The 18578-nt window shown below is 26.6% G+C and overlaps 1 protein-coding gene across 1 annotated transcript; it reads right to left on the bottom strand.

Moving 5' to 3' along the window:
- Positions 1 to 4601: 4601 nt before the first annotated feature.
- LOC129615408 (uncharacterized) lies at positions 4602 to 18200 on the bottom strand. The gene is made up of 2 exons (XM_055530607.1): positions 18141 to 18200; positions 4602 to 5663 (listed from the first exon to the last, which is right to left on the bottom strand). The coding sequence occupies exon 2, from the start codon at positions 5658 to 5660 to the stop codon at positions 4968 to 4970; it is 693 nt and encodes a 230-aa protein (XP_055386582.1). The 5' UTR covers positions 5661 to 5663; positions 18141 to 18200; the 3' UTR covers positions 4602 to 4967.
- Between the last annotated feature and the right edge of the window lie 378 nt (positions 18201 to 18578).

Genomic DNA, 18578 nt, shown 5'->3' with positions numbered 1-18578 from the left:
CAGAAGCAATAGTGATGTAAATTATTTCAAGGTGTAATTATTTTAAGCAGTTAATATAGTAAATTTAATGAAATTGAAAAAAGGAAATTTGTATCATAGCAAAGACTATCGGTTACACACCAAAAAATATTCGGGACAATTTCTGCAAATATGCATCAATCATCAACGTCATAAAAGGCCTCAGTTGTTTTTATTGGTTTTTAATTTTTGTGATATCTTACTCACATCTCAAATTTAGGCAGTATTGTTTAGTCTGAAATCGTTCTACGGTTCAAATGACTGATCGTAGTGGTTAATGAGAAAAGTAAATTTTGTTTAGTAAAATCAGTATAAATATTTAAAATTATGTTACAAGTATATTTTAAAATTTGTGAAGTTTAAGAGTGATTCCACATTTTCTTAGATAGTAAATTTCAATGCAAATTTAATCAAACAATTATGCAATCGATCACAGTAAGAATAATATCAATTGGAGCATAGGAAAAACTAGTGGACAATGGAATTCTAATGTAAGAACAGCAATTCTTAATATATCTAGGTTTATTGAACTTAATTTTAATTAAATTATTACTTGAATATCAACTAGAGCATACAACATTTAATAAATTGTGTACGAAATTAAAGAATTTTGTATGGCTTTATTAAATTTATATTAAACCTTACTCCATTTAATTTACAAGCAATTTTTTTGTAATCCTGTTTATGAAAATTAATTTTAAAAATTTCTTACACCTGTTTACTAATTATTGGTTTAGTATTTCAGCACAAGATCGCAATTTAACTGTATATGTACAAAATTTTAGCAAAATTTACATTTAAAAATTAATTTTTGGTAATGAACATGCTGCGATACATTCAATATAAGAAGCATGTACGTTACAGATTTAGAATAATTATTTTGTTGTGTTTTATAATTTTATAACCAACTATGCCTTTCAGTATTTTTCGAATATAATTGTTTTATTATAATATTTACCATACACCATCTATATAATATAATTCAATTAGATTTTAGGTTGTAAATATATCTAAGGAAAAAAACAAAACATAGAATTACATGTTGTTTTATGACTTACATTTGGTCTTTTAAAATAAACAGAAAACTATAAAAAAAAAATGTACACACTTTATTAATGAAAATTGTACATTTTTAATTTGTGCTACTTGTAATGTGCTACTGTTTAAAAATGATTTTATTGGGAACAAAACAAGCAAATAAGAGAATATATAACTTAAGATATTAGATTTATCAAAGAGCTAAAGAATTTTATTATATTGAAAGTATAATATCGTTTTGTTATATACTAGTTTTGTTTTATAGCTTAAATACTTAGAACGAGACCGTATGCAAGGAACTCGTAATATTTTTTTTTTTCAAAATGAATTTTTATGAGCATTTGGAGAGATAGAAAAATTAAGAGAGATGGGATGTCTTCCGACATTCAACAAAAAAACTTGAGTACAAAATGGTCCTAGAGCATATCTGGCAGTTGCACCAATCAGCCACAATTAAACACCTCACAATTAAACTTTATTCGATCAATTGTTTCTCCACATCATAGAAAAATCATTACAAATCATCCTCGATAAAGTCTACTTATATGATTATGTAGAATAATGACAATGCACAAGAGGCCAAGTTTTTCACAAGAGGCAATTTTTTAATTGGCATTTACTATAAGGCTTCTCTGTTTTTGTAAAGGTTCAATTCTTGGTCCTTTGTCATAATATTAGAAGTTTTGCATTAGACTCGTAAAATTTTTTTCATTACACTATTAAAAAAGAATTTCTGGTGAAGAACATAACAAACAGCACATAATTATCCTACGACTTCATGAATATTATGAAACTTATGTAGACACCAATAGAGAAAACCTAAATAGCAAAAAAAGAAATAAGTGAAAATGTAAATTTCTTGTTGTTATCGTCGTCTACAATAATAATAATAATTTTTGATTTTAAATATGCGCAAATATTGCAACATGAAAATCGTGCACCAAAAAAAAAAAACAAAATTCTCTATTTATTGTTTTAAGAAAATTTTAAAAGTCTATATAAATTTTAAGTAAAATAAACGGTCAATAGTTCAGATTTTTGCATGTAATTTTGAAATTATGCAAATGAAAAAAATATGGTGATCTATATATACATACGTACATAGATTATTATACATTTATGCTAATAAATGAACTTCGAAAACCTATAAGCGTTAAATGTACTACACCATGGTAACTATTGTAAAATTTTACGATTCATGTATTTTGTGTAAAAAGGTCGAATATAAATTTAAAGTGTATTGCAATTTGTAAATTGTAACAATAGTAGAATACATTATATAGGGTATATAGTACCAAAAAAAATTAATAGAACAGTAAACCGTACATATACATGAAACCTACGAGTATATAGAAAAATAAGTTATTTGGATTAGAGCAATTTTTCGAAAATTTTACAACAACTACATATTTACACTTTAAACATATAGAATTTCAAATTCAAGATTGTATTTATAAGATATTAAATTACAAGTGGTAGATTGGAGTTTAATATCTTATTTGGGGATATTCACATTAATAAATGAGAAAGCTTAATCTCTTGACGAACGCGAATATTATCTAAAATCCTGATGAGCAAGCATGGATGGAAATATATCCATCTTTCGGCATAAAGCGACTTAAGTGCAATTAACCTTTTAATTAAAAATCTAAATCAATAATCAATTTCGGAAATTTTCCCGCATTTCATCATTAGACATTAATATTTCTCAACTTTTGATATCTGACAATTTGTTCAAAGATCAAAAATATTTCTGATTATTAAATTTTGCTTTAATGAAACCCACAGTTCAAACAAAATCATATATCTGGTGAAGCCCGAAACTCCAAATATCGAACATTAGTCACCGGTTCTAATGGCAATTTCAAAATATGTTGATTCAACACCGAACCATCAGACATCGCATATGTTAAGTTTTTAGTAATAAGTTTAATTTAATTTTTCGGTCTCTGCGTATGATACCTACACAGACTTGAATCAATATGATTTTCCCATGGTTTTTGGATTAGACGTTACTAGGTTTAATAGACATTTTTTTAGTTTAGACGATTACTCTTGTATAGCACTGCTTATTATTTATATTATGTACAATTCAAATATAAATGTGGGACTGATATAAATACATATATATATATATATATACATTTTATTACATAACTATTATAATACTTAAGTGAAGTCTCATGCAATCACATAAAATGACATCCAATAAATTAAAATTACTCACTTTTTATAAAACCAAAAAAAAATTACAAATTACCATTGAAAATTGCTGTAAAGACTTTATAATGCTCATAAATATTTTTAAATGTCGTCTCTTTTTAGGAATTAAAACATGAAATTAAGGTTGAAAGAAAAGGAATTAAGGTGTACCTATATCTTTTTTAATTTCATTATAATGAAAACTTCGCACTGCTTTATTTTGACTTTGACACAATTTTGATATTTTTATTTTTAATTTTATTCAATTATCTGAAGTAAAAATCCGCAATTATCTGAAGTAATTAATCATAAACTGTGTAAACATATCACAACATTATTCAGGAATGTCTCAATTGAAATAATTAAATATTTTTTATATGCACGTGTGAATTGGTGAACAAATCACATTTGCTTACAAAAAATTGAATTGAATTCAGAAACACTAGTTTATGAATGGCAATCGGAAAATTGTGCGGAAAATTGTGGACACAATAAATTTCACTCAATTTGGATATAATTTAGGAGCATATGATGTAAAAATAAAGGACAGTAAATCATTCGTAAGTCATAGATAATTAGTTCTTTTCAATTATAACACAGAAATCAGGAACTCAGAGTAATTGATACAGATAATTGCAGGAGAAGAACATAAATCTATGGTATTCAAAAGAAACTATAATCAAATCAAGTCGAATGAAAAATGTTTTTTTGTAGAAATTTAAATATTATAAACGTTTCCTTCGCTTTATGGGTACATTTCATATGAAAATATGCTTTTGTGAATGGACTTCTAATCACTGTATTTTTGGAAGTTGATTATTGACGTGATTGCACTGGCTTTCTTGGCAAAATATTCTGAAGCGAAAACTTCAGAAACTTCCATTTTATAGTACGAACCATTGGATGTATTTTGTGGTAATGCGCATGTTATATGAAATTAAAATACATTAGTATTACTACAAGTATGCTCAAGGCTTATGGAAGCCAATATAAAAATTTTAGTTTTATATAAAATTTTTTTGCTAACAAACTCACTAGTTTAGGCCATAGTCATAGCGCCTGTATTGGTAAAATTAATTTTCCTAACAACATGAAACATCTTTCCTCTTCTGTTCCTGTTTGCTCTTCCTCTTATAAATGATGACGATACAACAGTAATTTTAACATGAATAACTTAATGCTTGTACTCAACTTGTATTTTCTATAATAATTATAAACGGCAATTCTATTATAATTTAACCGGTACTTTAAATGTTGATCAATTTCTTGCAACTCCGAAGAAATAAAAAATAATAAGAAGCATTGCTTTTACTTTCATATTTACAAAAATTTATTTTTTATTTTTTTTTTCTACTTATAAATTTAAAACATTTTTGTAGTAGAATTAAAATGCATGGTGACCAAATAAAATTTGAATAATTACACTGCATCACTTTAAGGTATAGATGAAATAGATTTATGAAAATAAATAGAGAACTATAGAATTTGCTAACTCTGCTAAATAATGGCACTCATATATGTTACTACACAATGTTCATTCCTCTCCTTCTTGTTTTTACACCTAGTTCGTTTGCATTCTTCATCTTTTTAGCTTTATTCTTAATTATAGCTTTAATTAAAACTCTGCCATTTTTTTTTTCAAACAAAAACAAAAGAAAATAATTTTGTTAATTTTAAAAATATCAATTAAAAATCAATTGAAATTCAAATTAATTTCGAAATGAATGACCAAATTGTAATGGTCCCGGTGGTTGTAAAGCTTTTCTTGTTCTAGCATCAAGTAAAGCTCTACTAGCTTGTTGACCACTTATATATCCTAAAGAACCGGAACCTAATTGTGCTTCACCATTTCTCAATTGTATATAACCTAATGATCCGGAACCTAATGCAATTGGACCATGTCCTGTTGTTATCGGATGCAATATTTGTCTTGATAAATTTGGATTTTGTGCAATAAATTTTGATACAAAACTATCAACAAGTAATGGTGATGGTCCTAATAATTGATGTGGATGTTCAAGATCTCCAATTATTCTTTCCATTACTTCATATGGTCTTATTAATCGTCCATTTTCGGTTACAATAAGTTGATCAGAATTTGAAAAGAAATTACTTAATACAGCTGGTGGTATATCTAAATGAATTGATTGCGGTATATGACCAATATGAAATTGATTTGATGATTGAATTTGTGATGTAGTCGATGATGTTGGGAAAAATGATAATGGATGTGATTGTAATGGTGTCTGATAAGATGGAAATATTGTTACTGGTTGTGATGGTGTTGGTTTATTATAAATATAACCAAATGGTGTATTAGGAACTTTTTGATCTTGAATCAATATGGCACATATAAATTCCAAATAATATAAGATATAAAGTAGAATTATAATACGGTGCATGATCTGAAACGAAAAAACAAAAATATGTATTTTATTTTAATTTGAAATCAAAGATGCGTTGAACATCATTTGGAACAATTTGTTATCAATCTATAAATTGTACTAAGAATTTTTACTTGAATTTTTTAGAACAGTTCGTAGAATATTCTATTTAAAATATGATGGTAATTCACTTAGCAAAATTTCATGAATTTTCACCGTTTCAATCATTATATTGATCATTAATGTTCATATTGAAATTTTGCTTAATTCATAGCATTTAATATCGAATTATGCATGCGTAGATTTGTAGATTTGTACAACGGGGCCAACAGTGCACCGCGACCACGTATAAGGATCTATTGTGCGCCCCTATCCGAGTGCGGGGCATGCCCAACAACACACGCTCGAGACCCACTCTCCTGATTAATTATCCTCATGTTTTAATTATGCATGCGTATTATTGCCTTATATTCAATTCAAATTCCATTTAACTACTTTTTAAATCTTAAATTTCTAATTAAATTCTTACAATCTTTTATAATGACCTTGTAACCAAATACAACCATATTTTACCGCAGAGCTCACAATATATAATTAAATTGTAATTTTTGTAAATTTTTTTAATTTTAAATAAATTACGCATTGTTACAAATTTTTATTGAATTTCTATTACATTATTATTATATTATGTACTCGTAATTTAATTTATTACATTTAACCATTAAATGCTCTAGTTATATCAATAGATTTTCTATATAGTTTTAAAAATAAAATTCATTCAAATAAAAATAAGTCGTCAGGAAAATGAGCATTTCCAACAAAAAAAATAATAATCATGAATTGTTGTCAAAGTCAATGGTAAGCTTTAAAATCAGTAGTAATCTATTTTGTTTCAGGTCAATTTATTGGTTTGTTATTTAATAAAAACGAAAAAAAAATCCAAGTTTATTGTTAGCGTAGCAAAGAACAGGCGCGGTTCTGATGTATTCGTCGCCCTAAGCGGTTCCTAAAAAGTGCGCCCCCCCCCCCTTTTCACCTATTTTATTACTGTGAACAAAATTTAAAGCAGTTTCCTGTAACCTTATTGTGCTGAATTATAGAATTAAATTGTGCTGAATTATAGTCTGGAACTAAACTTTCAATTTTTTGTTTTATAAATTCAAAAACAAGGTAATTTATTTAACGTTTTTTTATGAAGCTATGATCAGATTTATATCAATCACTTAAACTTGATTTTTTGATTTTAACAACCAAAAAATTTACTTTTTGACGTAAGTGAAACTTTTTGTAAAAGGTTCTATGAAAATTATATCAAATGAACTTTTTCAAAGCTTATTTGAATATGAAAAAAAGTAAAAAACGAGAAAAAAAATAGAGTTGACCTTGTCAACTCTGTGATACCCGTACGAATTTGTTATCCTATGTGCGAATAACTAATGTGCCATAACTAACTATGGGGCAGACTATGACTTTAAGTTGCCGTATTACCATATTAATTTATGCAAAATTTCAGTACTATGTGTTATTCAAAATACTGGTTGTGCCAAACTACTATTGATGTTGTATGGCAGCTACCAGAAAGAGCCAAGAAATTTTAGCGAATTTTATCAAGCACATCGGCCCTACTAATATATTCACTTGTGTGAAATCTCAATATCACAGCTTTTATAGTTTTTGAGATATAGTCAAATAACTTTTGAAGTTGTATGGCAGGTACCAGAAGGAGCCAAGTAATTTCAACAACTTTTATGAGACACATTGGCCCTACTAATATATTCGTTTGTGTGAAATTTCAATACCATAGCTTTAATAGTTTCTGAAATATAGTCAAATAACTTTTGAAGTTGTATGGCAGGTACCAGAAGGAGCCAAGTAATTTCAACTACTTTTATGTGACACATTGGCCCTATTAATATATTCGTTTGTATGAAATTTCAATACCATAGCTTTAATAGTTTCTGAAATATAGCCAAATAATTTTTGAAGTTGTATGGCAGGTACCAGAAGGAGCCAAGTAATTTCAACGACTTTTATATGGCATATTGGCCCTACTAATATATTCGTTTGTGTGAAATTTCAATACCATAACTTTTATAGTTTCTGAGATATAGCCGAATAAATTTTGAAGTTGTATGGCAGCTACCCGAACCGGTACCCCGATCATGTCCAATTTAAATAGGGTTCCGGCACTTACTACAATAAATCATTTGTGAAATTTTGGTGAACTTAGCTCAATTAGTTTTTGAGTTATCGTTCGGACGGACGGACGGACGGACGGACGGACGGACGGACGGACGGACGGACAGACAAAGCTAAATCAACTCAGAATTTGACGCTGATCAAAAGCATACACTTGAGTCTATATCTAACACCGTTATTTCTTAGCGTTACAAACGGTAAGGCAAATTTAGTATACCCTTCGAACATACGTTCGTACGGGTATAATTATTTTTATTTTTATTCGTAATTTTATTTTTATTTTTATAATTATTTTTATTTTTATTCGTAAAATTTGGCTTTTTATTTCACAAATCGCCTGAGAAATGAAGCAGCGTATAAAAAAAGTTTCGACTTGCATTCAAAAATTTAAGGAAAATCAAAGTTTCGTTCTAAAATTTGTGACTTAAAAACTAAGCTTTTCATGTACATAGCTATAAGCTTTTATACTGTTCATTATATTTTTTAGATTTTATTAAAATAAATGCATTTACTTGTATTTATAGGCTTGTTTTTTTGAAATTTCAGAATGTCGTTTTGCTTAACTGTTTTAATTTTGGAGATAAATGTGTGAAGCAAATTATGCGCCATTTCATTTTACTCTTATTTTTTGGATGACTTACACTACATCAATTCAGCATAAAAATTCTTAACATTCACTTGATTATTAAACAACATTTTTTCAATTCAATATAAGTATGTAGTAGATTTTATCAATTAAAATTTAATTCTGTGATTGATAACAGTTTTTTCAAAAACGAAAGCAGAACATAGTAGTAGAAATTCATAACGATCATGTAATTTTAAAATTCATTCAAAATTTTTTGTTGTTAAACAAAAACAAAATATTGGTATACACAATCTCAATATCAAGCTATGCTTTCCATCATTTAAGAATATTGCTCTCATTCTCTTTTTCTAATTTCTTTCTATTCTCATTCTTAATTTGTGTTTTTTTTGTTTTGTTCTTGTTGTTTACTAATGCAATAGTATACAGAAAATTAATACATTATAATAATGTGTTTGTTTGTTTGGTGAGTGGGCGACAACTAAGCAGAAATAAAATTTTGCATGTATGAAACAATTTAAATATAATGTGTACGAACGAGTGTAGCCACTAAGCATAATAAAAACATTGCTTTGTTATATAATTATATGTGTACGAGCGAGTGTTGATAGGGAGCAATCTCAGCAAAATAAAAATTTTGCTTTATGAGATAATTATATGTGTACGCATGAGTGTTGATCTTATTCATATTAGACAATATAAATTATGTGTACATGTGTATTTTTGAATATTTTTATTTGTTGTGTACATTGCTTCTATATATGTATGTATATTATATGAGACGATTTCACTTATATATATGAACGATTGAATGTATACAGCTGTGTGAAATAATATTCTGTGTTTATAGGCATATACAGTACATAAAAAATAAGAATGAAAGAGTAGTGTAGAGTAAAGAAATGTATGAGTAATTTTAATTCTATGAACATTTTTTGTTATATGGTGCAAATAGAAAATATGTGTAGGAACAAAATATTATGTTTGCATGTAGGTAGATTTTATTAAGTTAATTTCGCTATAAATTGATGTATAAAAAAAAACTTGCAATCCTTTTTTTTGGGTGAAAATTTTTTTTTTTTAAATTTAGGGGTTTTTTAAGTTTTCAATGGCGCCCCTATTTTTTATCGCCCATTGCAAATGCATACTTTGCATGTATGATAAATCCGGGGCTGGCAAAGAAAAATGCTGAATCGTTAGCGTAGCAAAAAAACATTATAAAATTTTATTGTAATCGCTGCGAGTGAGAGAAGAATGAAAAAATTTTTTAGTTTTATTCGCAACTTGTTAAATGGACAATATTCACTAAGCGAAAATGCTTTTGTACAAATCAATACACAAACTGAATATAAAGTTAGTTAAAAATTTTTAAAAATCGGAAATAAGACCAATATAATAAAGCATTAATTTGACAATTAAACGTTATTATTCAAGTAATATTGATTGCAATGCGTCCGAGTTTTTAAAAAAATATCTTAAATTGAAATTAGTTGCTTACAAGTCTCGTATATTCAAAAGAATTACTTTGAGTAAGGCTGAATTAAAATATATGTACTCCACAAACCTAATTGGGTCACTTAGCAAAGCTCAAGCTCAAATTTCTCTTGAACACATTGTTTTTTGTAAAATCTAAATAAATCATCTTTTTTTGCAGTTGAGTTATCGCAATTCACAAAATAAAAAAATCTAAGCACAACTTTTAGCTCTTTTTATAAAATTAGAAGGAGCTATTTCTAAAAGAATACTTGCGGGCTCTTTAAATTAATTCATATAAAACTAGAACTCCAACTTTATTGAAATAATTTCTTACAAAAATTTAAATTTAAATATTTATAAAAACGAAATTAAATTTTCTAAAATGATTTTATCTTTAAAATTAATTTTAGAAATAATAATTTTGATAATTGATTACAACATTTTATGCAATTATTGTCGAGAAAAATGAAAAATTGAGGGAACGCCTAAATATTTTCATTGAAACCAGTTTATTAATTCATAGTGAATACCAAAATATAACTAATAAGATAACCAAACTGTTAAAATTTCTTAAAGAATTAAAAAGAAAAAATTGTAATTTATAGGAGAATTGGTTCTGATAAAAAAGAGTAAATTACAGCACCCAATTTGTACTATAATAAGAAAATAACATCACTTGATCATATCTAAGATTTTAATTTAAAAAAACAACACACATATAGGTAAGTTCTTGATTAAATGCTTCTGCAGCTTCGTGCTTGTAATATCTTAGTGCCTAAAATCTTCTCTTTCTTCTATATACCAAACCTCTCAGATGCCACGTCAGTGACCCGTATAAGGAGATTCAGCGGTTTTCTCCCCACAACATCAATCACAAATAAGTTAACAACATAATACCAAAACAGTTATTCAATCCAATTCTGATAATTCGAAATAGCATCGGTAAATAATAAACTCTTGTCAATAAAATTTTGCAAAATCATTTATTTTCAATACTTGCTTTAGGTTTCCAGAAATTTTTTTAATTTTTCATTTTATTTTATAATTTACGAGTATTTTAAAATGAACTGGTTGATGCTTCCATTTTATTGTTCAAGTTAAAATTCTTTTCTTTGAATTGTACTTTTTTAATGTATTTTCCGCAAGAACAGTTGAAATGTTGAAAGTGAATGGTTTAAAATAAATGAATGAAGGTTAAATTTAATAATGTTAAATGGTAAATTTTTAGATTCACTTTTTTTTAATGAGATTTTTTTATTAGAAATCACAAAATAGACTACTGATGTGCGTGATCCAATTAATTCAAATACTAAAAGTGTATTCTAAGTTATTCTTAGTCGAAAGAAATCAAACGAAGTCATTGCTTTTTTAAATTATCTAGATATTTAACTTATCAATAGTTTAGTTGCACTCTGGAACAGTAATGAAAATATGCAACTACTAGTACTACAGCAGTATTTCTCCAAATTTACTCTTTAATTTTTACTGTCTGACAGAAAACTATCCTGCTTAATCAATAACTAATAATCAGCATGATATACGAAAATAATGATTTTGTAGATTGGTAGAGGAGCGAATCGAAATATTTTTTCTGAAAAATGTCGTTGAGGATCTCCAGCACAGCTCTAAACCTTACTAATGGTGACTGAATGTTCAGTAAATCGGCGTTGGAAGATTTTTTTTTGAACCGTTCATGATGTGAACCCGGAGCTCTTCGCTTTTAGAAATGGTACAGTGCCCGCTACATAATTGGTCAGATTTAAAATAATAAAAGAAAATGTTGGGAAGGAAATTTTTTCTGCTATTGCTACACCATTCTACTTTCTACCTTTATTTTGTCAATGTAGAGTCCGATTAAATATCATCTTGCTCCATAATGTTATTTTTACAGTAATACTTTGTCATAACAATGAATTAACTGTATATAATTTTTCTATAATTAAACCGAAAGAATAATATTTTTTAATCTGTCCAACACTATTATTTTTACAATTATTTTTTCCTTATTATACGAGTATATTAATACATTCACCTTGTATGATGACGCTACCGTTTTGCAAAAATATATCTAGTACTTGCGCGAATTTTATTTACATGTAAAACATGACACAGACAATCTGTTATTTATGTGTTTTTATTTAGCAAATTTTCTTTGAATTCAAAGGTCATTTTCAATGATCGACAAGTTAACATTGCACGAACTTAGATTTTAGACAACTATATAAATGTATATGTATATTTTTTAAAGATAAAATAAAATATTTTTTTTTGTGAGCACGACTTTACCAAGGAAGATTCTATTTTTAAATAAATTTTATTTCCATTTTTATAATAAATCAATGACCTTCTAACAATTTCAATTATTTTTCCACAATTCTAGTTTTGGATTACACAATATTATCGATTTAAATAATTTTCTTGATTTGTGATTAATTTAAATCCGGATGTCTGAGAGTCTACGTATGTTCTTATTATTGTTATCATGACATTGTAATTGTTGTATTAATTACTTGAGTAAAACTTATAGGTTGTTAATGTTTAATAAGTGTTAGTGTTGAGATTTAGCAAGAATATGGTATGAATGAACGCGTAAAATTTTTAAATGTTAATTTTGATATTTCCGTTCGTGTACATATCACAACAATAACCGTGCTGAATAAACGAATCAGCAGTTATTTAATTATAAAAATAATTACTAAATCCTTATGTAATTAAAAAGAAGTAATGTGAAATCTGGAAGTATAATGATAAATCAATAAAATTAATTTATTCGTAATTCTGTATAAATTAAAGAAATTATATAACTAAGTTATTATATAATTAAGTTATTATATAATTAGTATTATATAATTAAGTTTTCTCTTTAACTCACTGATTACACCATATTAAGACCCAAATCCATAGATTTAGATACTTTTCAATTTCTGTACCTTTTAAAGCAATTGGAAAATGTAATTTTATAATTTTGAAATTACTTATTTAAATCATGTCTTTTCATTCATCTTTTTCTATTCTTGTATATGTTACCATACATCTACCAAAGAATCATCTCAAATAAATTGTATAATCATCTCTATTGAAGCATACCGAATTTAATTTTCTATAGCTTGTAAACTTGTAGCTTTATCTAGGCTAAATTGTGAGAAAAAAAAATTTTCACTTACTTATTGCACTTCATTATTTTTATATTCATTTTCTTTGTGCATTCTGTTTCTCAATTATTACCTTGTTTAATGTAAAATTTTATCATCTGCATGATTTCATTGAACTTTATTTAGAAACGAATCACAGAGACTATATTTTAGACTTCTATGGTTAAATTGAATAATCACGAGAGAGGCGTACATGCTATTCAAATTATTTGAAACAATAATGTTGGTTTACAATGCAATTGAATGCAAATTAAATTACAAAAAAATGTTCTTCCACATGTAAAATGTTAAAGTAAAATAAAATAATTACATTGCAAATCAAATTGTAATTTACATAAGCCTACATATATGTGTGCATAAGAGTTTTTTTTTGGTGAAGTTGCTGATTTCAATTTCATGTTCTATAATGTTCTTGTTTTGAAATGAATTAGATTATATACTTTTACATGTTATATGGCAATTCTTACAATTACAGGTTATATGGCAAAATTGAATTAGATTTTATTTTAATATTTTAATTACAAACAATCGAATTATAATAAGGAAAATTTTGTAATGTGCATATATTATGAATAGAACAGTTGCTTTTAGAAATTCATTTAAATTACTTTTAATGGGTATGAAATGAGCTACAACAACAGTAATAATAAAATTTAACACCATAATTCATTATTCGTATTGGTTTTGATTGATTCCAATCAGGCAAAATGTCAATGAATTTTTTTTTGAAAAAAATGGAACGTCATTCCTTTCTCTGGTAATCAAAGTCCTACCTAAATAAAAGTTTTTGAATCGAATTTTTGATAGGGCAATACAAATAGAAAACTGATAATAAAATATATTTGAATGATTTTATCATAAAGGAAAGAAATCTAAATTATTGTCTCAGTACAAATCGATTACAACTACTAAATATTGCAATTAATTTGTTAAAAAATTACAAGCTGTTTGATTGCTTAATTACATGCGATCATACAATTGCTACAAATACAAATAAGCAATCAAACAGTTTGAAAACTAAAAATGGTATACCTGCAAGAGCCCTTAAAGAAAGAAACCCAAACTGTTATTATTGATATAACTTGAATATAATAACTTGGTGGGTACATAAAGACAGGTAATTGTGCAAACTACTAAATCCCCGGACAAGACAATTACTCTTGGATATTGTATCATGCTTTAATGAATGCAGAAAAAAACCGATTTAAGAAATTAGAAGAAGTTTTGTTGTTTTGAAGAAAAACATTTCATGAGGTTTTTTTTTGAAAAATCCGCTCCACTCAATTTTTAATCCGATCTTATTTATAAATAGGTTAATTTTGATTGATTATTTATCAAGTAAATCTGCCTTTCATAAAACAAGAAAAAAAAAATTGCAATTATAATCGCCGCTCATATGCGAAAATCGAACAAAATATTTTTCAATTTTTAACAATCAATAAACCATATTTGATCTGGTGGTAAATCAAAATCAATTCGTGCTGTTAAATGTTGAAAAATCATTAAAATCATTATTTTAATTTCATCGTAATTTTTTCCAATTTTTATTATTATTTTTTAAGATCACATCAGATTTCATTCAGATAATCAGTATCGCCTCCAACACGATCAATTTTAAATTTATATAAAATTAAATAAAATCAATATTGTACATTATAAGAAAATTATTTTCATATAAAAATAATAGCATAATATTAAAACAACAGGTAAAAATCCTCTGGCACCATTTTCATTAAGAGTGTATATCTCACTTGAAAGGTATTGTACCGAATTAAAGCAAAATTTGCTTGCAAATCAAAGAATTACAAAAAAAAAAAAGAAATATGCTGGACACGCTTGTTACGGCTTATGTTACTTTTCGGTGTAAATTTTCGTTTTTTTTTTTTCGAACAGTAAAAAAAAAACAAAAATGACGCAATGTTTACCAGCCACATAATATTTATTCAATGGTTAAAATATGTGGTTATGCGTACGAGTATAACGTGTGTCCAGTCGTGAATTTTTTGCTGTTTTTTTTTTTGGCTTGGAAAAAGGAAAAAAAGTGATTTATTTTGGTCAAAATGTCCACCGTTTACTTCAATATATAATTTAATTTGAGAAAATAATTTTTTTTTCTTTTTTTGATTACTTTATACTTTGATTTGGGTTGAAAACAAAAAAATTGTTGAATTTGAAAAAAAAAACTTGATTATTATAAAACATAAGTGTTGTTCAATAAAAATCCTTGGAATTATTTCATATAATGAAGTAAATTTTATGGAGAGATTAAATAGTATTAAACTATTTTCAACTTTTATTTATTTAAGATGAAATAATCAAAAAACGATTTTTAATTTATTTTCTATGTAATCAACACAATCTCGCTACTGATTTTCGATTATCTTGAAATAATCTTAATAAAATTTTAACACTATAATAAGTATAATAGTCAAATTTTATTATAATAATGCATATAACAATAATACAACCCTGCTTTTGTTCTTGCAAAACGCATAGGTTACATCGCTCATCGAACAAAAAATACTTTTGTGGGCAAAAGTTTTCCGTATAATCTGATATTATTAAAATAAGACACAAGACGTTTAAAATAATTTTCGTTGCGGTTTTACGAGTAATGTAAAAAAAATTTCTACTTTATTATGTTTTTAAATCACATTTTATGACATTAATACTAATAGATATAATTTGGGGCTCTTTACTGCTAGAAGTTCATTAAAACAATATCGTCCATTTTGTCAAATAAGAAACGGTAAAGAAAATTGCAAGAGTAATTTCACAAGAATTCTAATAGTGATTTTCTTCTCATAGTGAATTGATTAAATGCAACACGTTCGAATGGCATTCAAACTTGTGTGAAAATATTATCTATGTGTCGTTTTATTTTATGCTTTCGAATAATTCTCATGAATCCATACTTTTTGAGAATAATTTCAAATAACTGCTTTAAAGGCTCTCAAAACCTTAGTTTTTTAATAAATGAACATGCAAATCAAATTTACTGAGAGTAACCGAAAAAAAATCTGCTTAATCAGGAATCTTAATAAAATTATGAAAATAAATGTTATCGCTTTGGTAATTAAATTACATTTAATAAAATTTAAATAATTATGCAGTAATTATAAAATTTATGCAGTAAAGCAGTAGAAAATTATTTAAAATAAAAATTTCAGCAAAAATTCTAAATTCTAAAATTGAAACTTAAAGTTAATTGATGGTATGATAAATTCAAAACCATTAGAATGGACAAATTGCATTAGAATGGAAAATGGAACAATTTGCATAAACATTGTATTGTATGATTTAAAGAAAAGAACTAATAATTACAGTAAACATTGATGTCATTGAAGTTCAATTGAAAAAAAAATTAAGTACTAAGTTTCAAATTTTCTGGTTGGATTAATTAAAAATTTTAGTGAGATACTTAAATTCATATATTGAAGTTTTCAGTAAAAGGAAATTTAAATTACAATTCGGAATATAAACAACTATAACTTTTAAATTCTAACAATCAAAAATAAAATTTTTTAATAAGTCTTAGGAGAATTTAGGTCACTGTTTTCGAATTGACTAAAAACGCTAAAATTATTTGAAAATATAAATTATGCACAGGCTCACGAAGATTCTAAGATGTTAGAAAATGAATTGCTTGTATCTATGCTTAGAAATTTTTCACAAATTATAAATATAAATATTTTTAAACTACAAATATTGCAGTCATGTAATTTTTATACCCGTACGAACGTATGTTCGAAGGGTATACTAAATTTGCCTTACCGTTTGTAACGCTAAGAAATAACGGTGTTAGATATAGACTCAAGTGTATGTTTTTGATCAGCGTCAAATTCTGAGTTGATTTAGCTTTGTCTGTCCGTCCGTCCGTCCGTCCGTCCGTCCGAACGATAACTCAAAAACTAATTGAGCTAAGTTCACCAAATTTTCACAAATGATTTATTGTAGTAAGTGCCAGAACCCTATTTAAATTGGACATGATCGGGGTACCGGTTCGGGTAGCTGCCATACAACTTCAAAATTTATTTGGCTATATCTCAGAAACTATAAAAGTTATAGTATTGAAATTTCACATAAACGAATATATTAGTAGGGCCAATATGCCACATAAAAGTCGTTGAAATTACTTGGCTCCTTCTGGTACCTGCCATACAACTTCAAAAATTATTTGGCTATATTTCAGAAACTATTAAAGTTATGGTATTGAAATTTCACACAAACGAATATATTAGTAGGGCCAATATGCCACATAAAAGTCGTTGAAATTACTTGGCTACTTCTGGTACCTGCCATACAACTTCAAAAATTATTTGGCTATATTTCAGAAACTATTAAAGCTATGGTATTGAAATTTCACACAAACGAATATATTAGTAGGGCCAATGTGTCACATAAAAGTCGTTGAAATTACTTGGCTCCTTCTAGTACCTGCCATACAACTTCAAAAGTTTTTTGACTATATCTCAGAAACTAAAAAAGCTGTGATATTGAGATTTCACACAAGTGAATATATTAGTAGGGCCGATGTTCTGGTAGCTGCCATACAACATCAATAGTAGTTTGGCACAACCAGTATTTTGAATAACACATAGTACTGAAATTTTGCATAAATTAATATGTTAATACGGCAACTTAAAGACATAGTCTGCCCCATAGTTAGTTATGGCACATTAGTTATTCGCACATAGGATAACAAATTCGTACGGGTATCACAGAGTTGACAAGGTCAACTCTATTTTTTTTCTCTTTTTTAATTATTTTTATTAAAAATATAGCTAGCCAAATTCATTAAATTTAATTCAATGCAATACAAAAATTTTTAATTATTGTGTCTCTTCAAATAATATTTTCAACTCTCTTATTCCTTAAGTAGAGTCCCATTTAAATCAAAAACTTAAATATAGTTCAATTAAAATTTTCATTATTAAGTATACTTTATTAAAATAAAATTTTTCATAAACTCTATATTTTCTGAATAAAATTTCACCATTAGAATCTCATTATAAATTAACCAAGCTTTCTATTTTAGTATTTTATAATATATTTAATCCAATATTTTAATTATTACTTACGTACGAATAAAAACTGTATAAATAATCCTTTTGAAAATTTTTATTTAAAATAAATATTCCTTATGTTTAAGACGCAACAACAACAACCAGTTATCAATGCACATGTCAAGTTTAGAAAGTTACTATTTAGTTAATTTTGTATTTTTAGAAACCTTAACAATAAAAGGGATAAGAACAATAGATAATAAATTATGTTTATGAGAGAAATCTTTACTAGTAACATATTACAATCATATATTTGTATAATGTCTACAATATGATAAGGATATGACAATTTTTAGTATGCATTACGAAGTGTAAAGATTATAAAAATAGGGACGATTTAAAAATAGATTCATCTGTTGCGACCGTCATAAAATTATCAATTTTGGTTATGTGTAAATATTTGGGCTCAATAGATATCTGTGTGTAATACAACTTTTAATTGTATTGTTTCATATTG

Source organism: Condylostylus longicornis, unplaced genomic scaffold (genome assembly GCF_029603195.1).
Source record: "Condylostylus longicornis isolate FDR11 unplaced genomic scaffold, ASM2960319v2 ptg000135l, whole genome shotgun sequence".
NCBI classification, from domain to species: Eukaryota; Metazoa; Arthropoda; class Insecta; order Diptera; family Dolichopodidae; genus Condylostylus; species Condylostylus longicornis.
The sequence above is the reverse complement of the archived record's forward strand: the minus strand, read 5'-3'. Positions and strand labels throughout refer to the sequence as shown.

What these genes read in the sequence shown, in the direction of transcription:
- LOC129615408 (XM_055530607.1), bottom strand. Translation starts at nt 5,660, where the DNA reads ATGCACCGTATTATAATTCTACTTTATATCTTATATTATTTGGAATTT.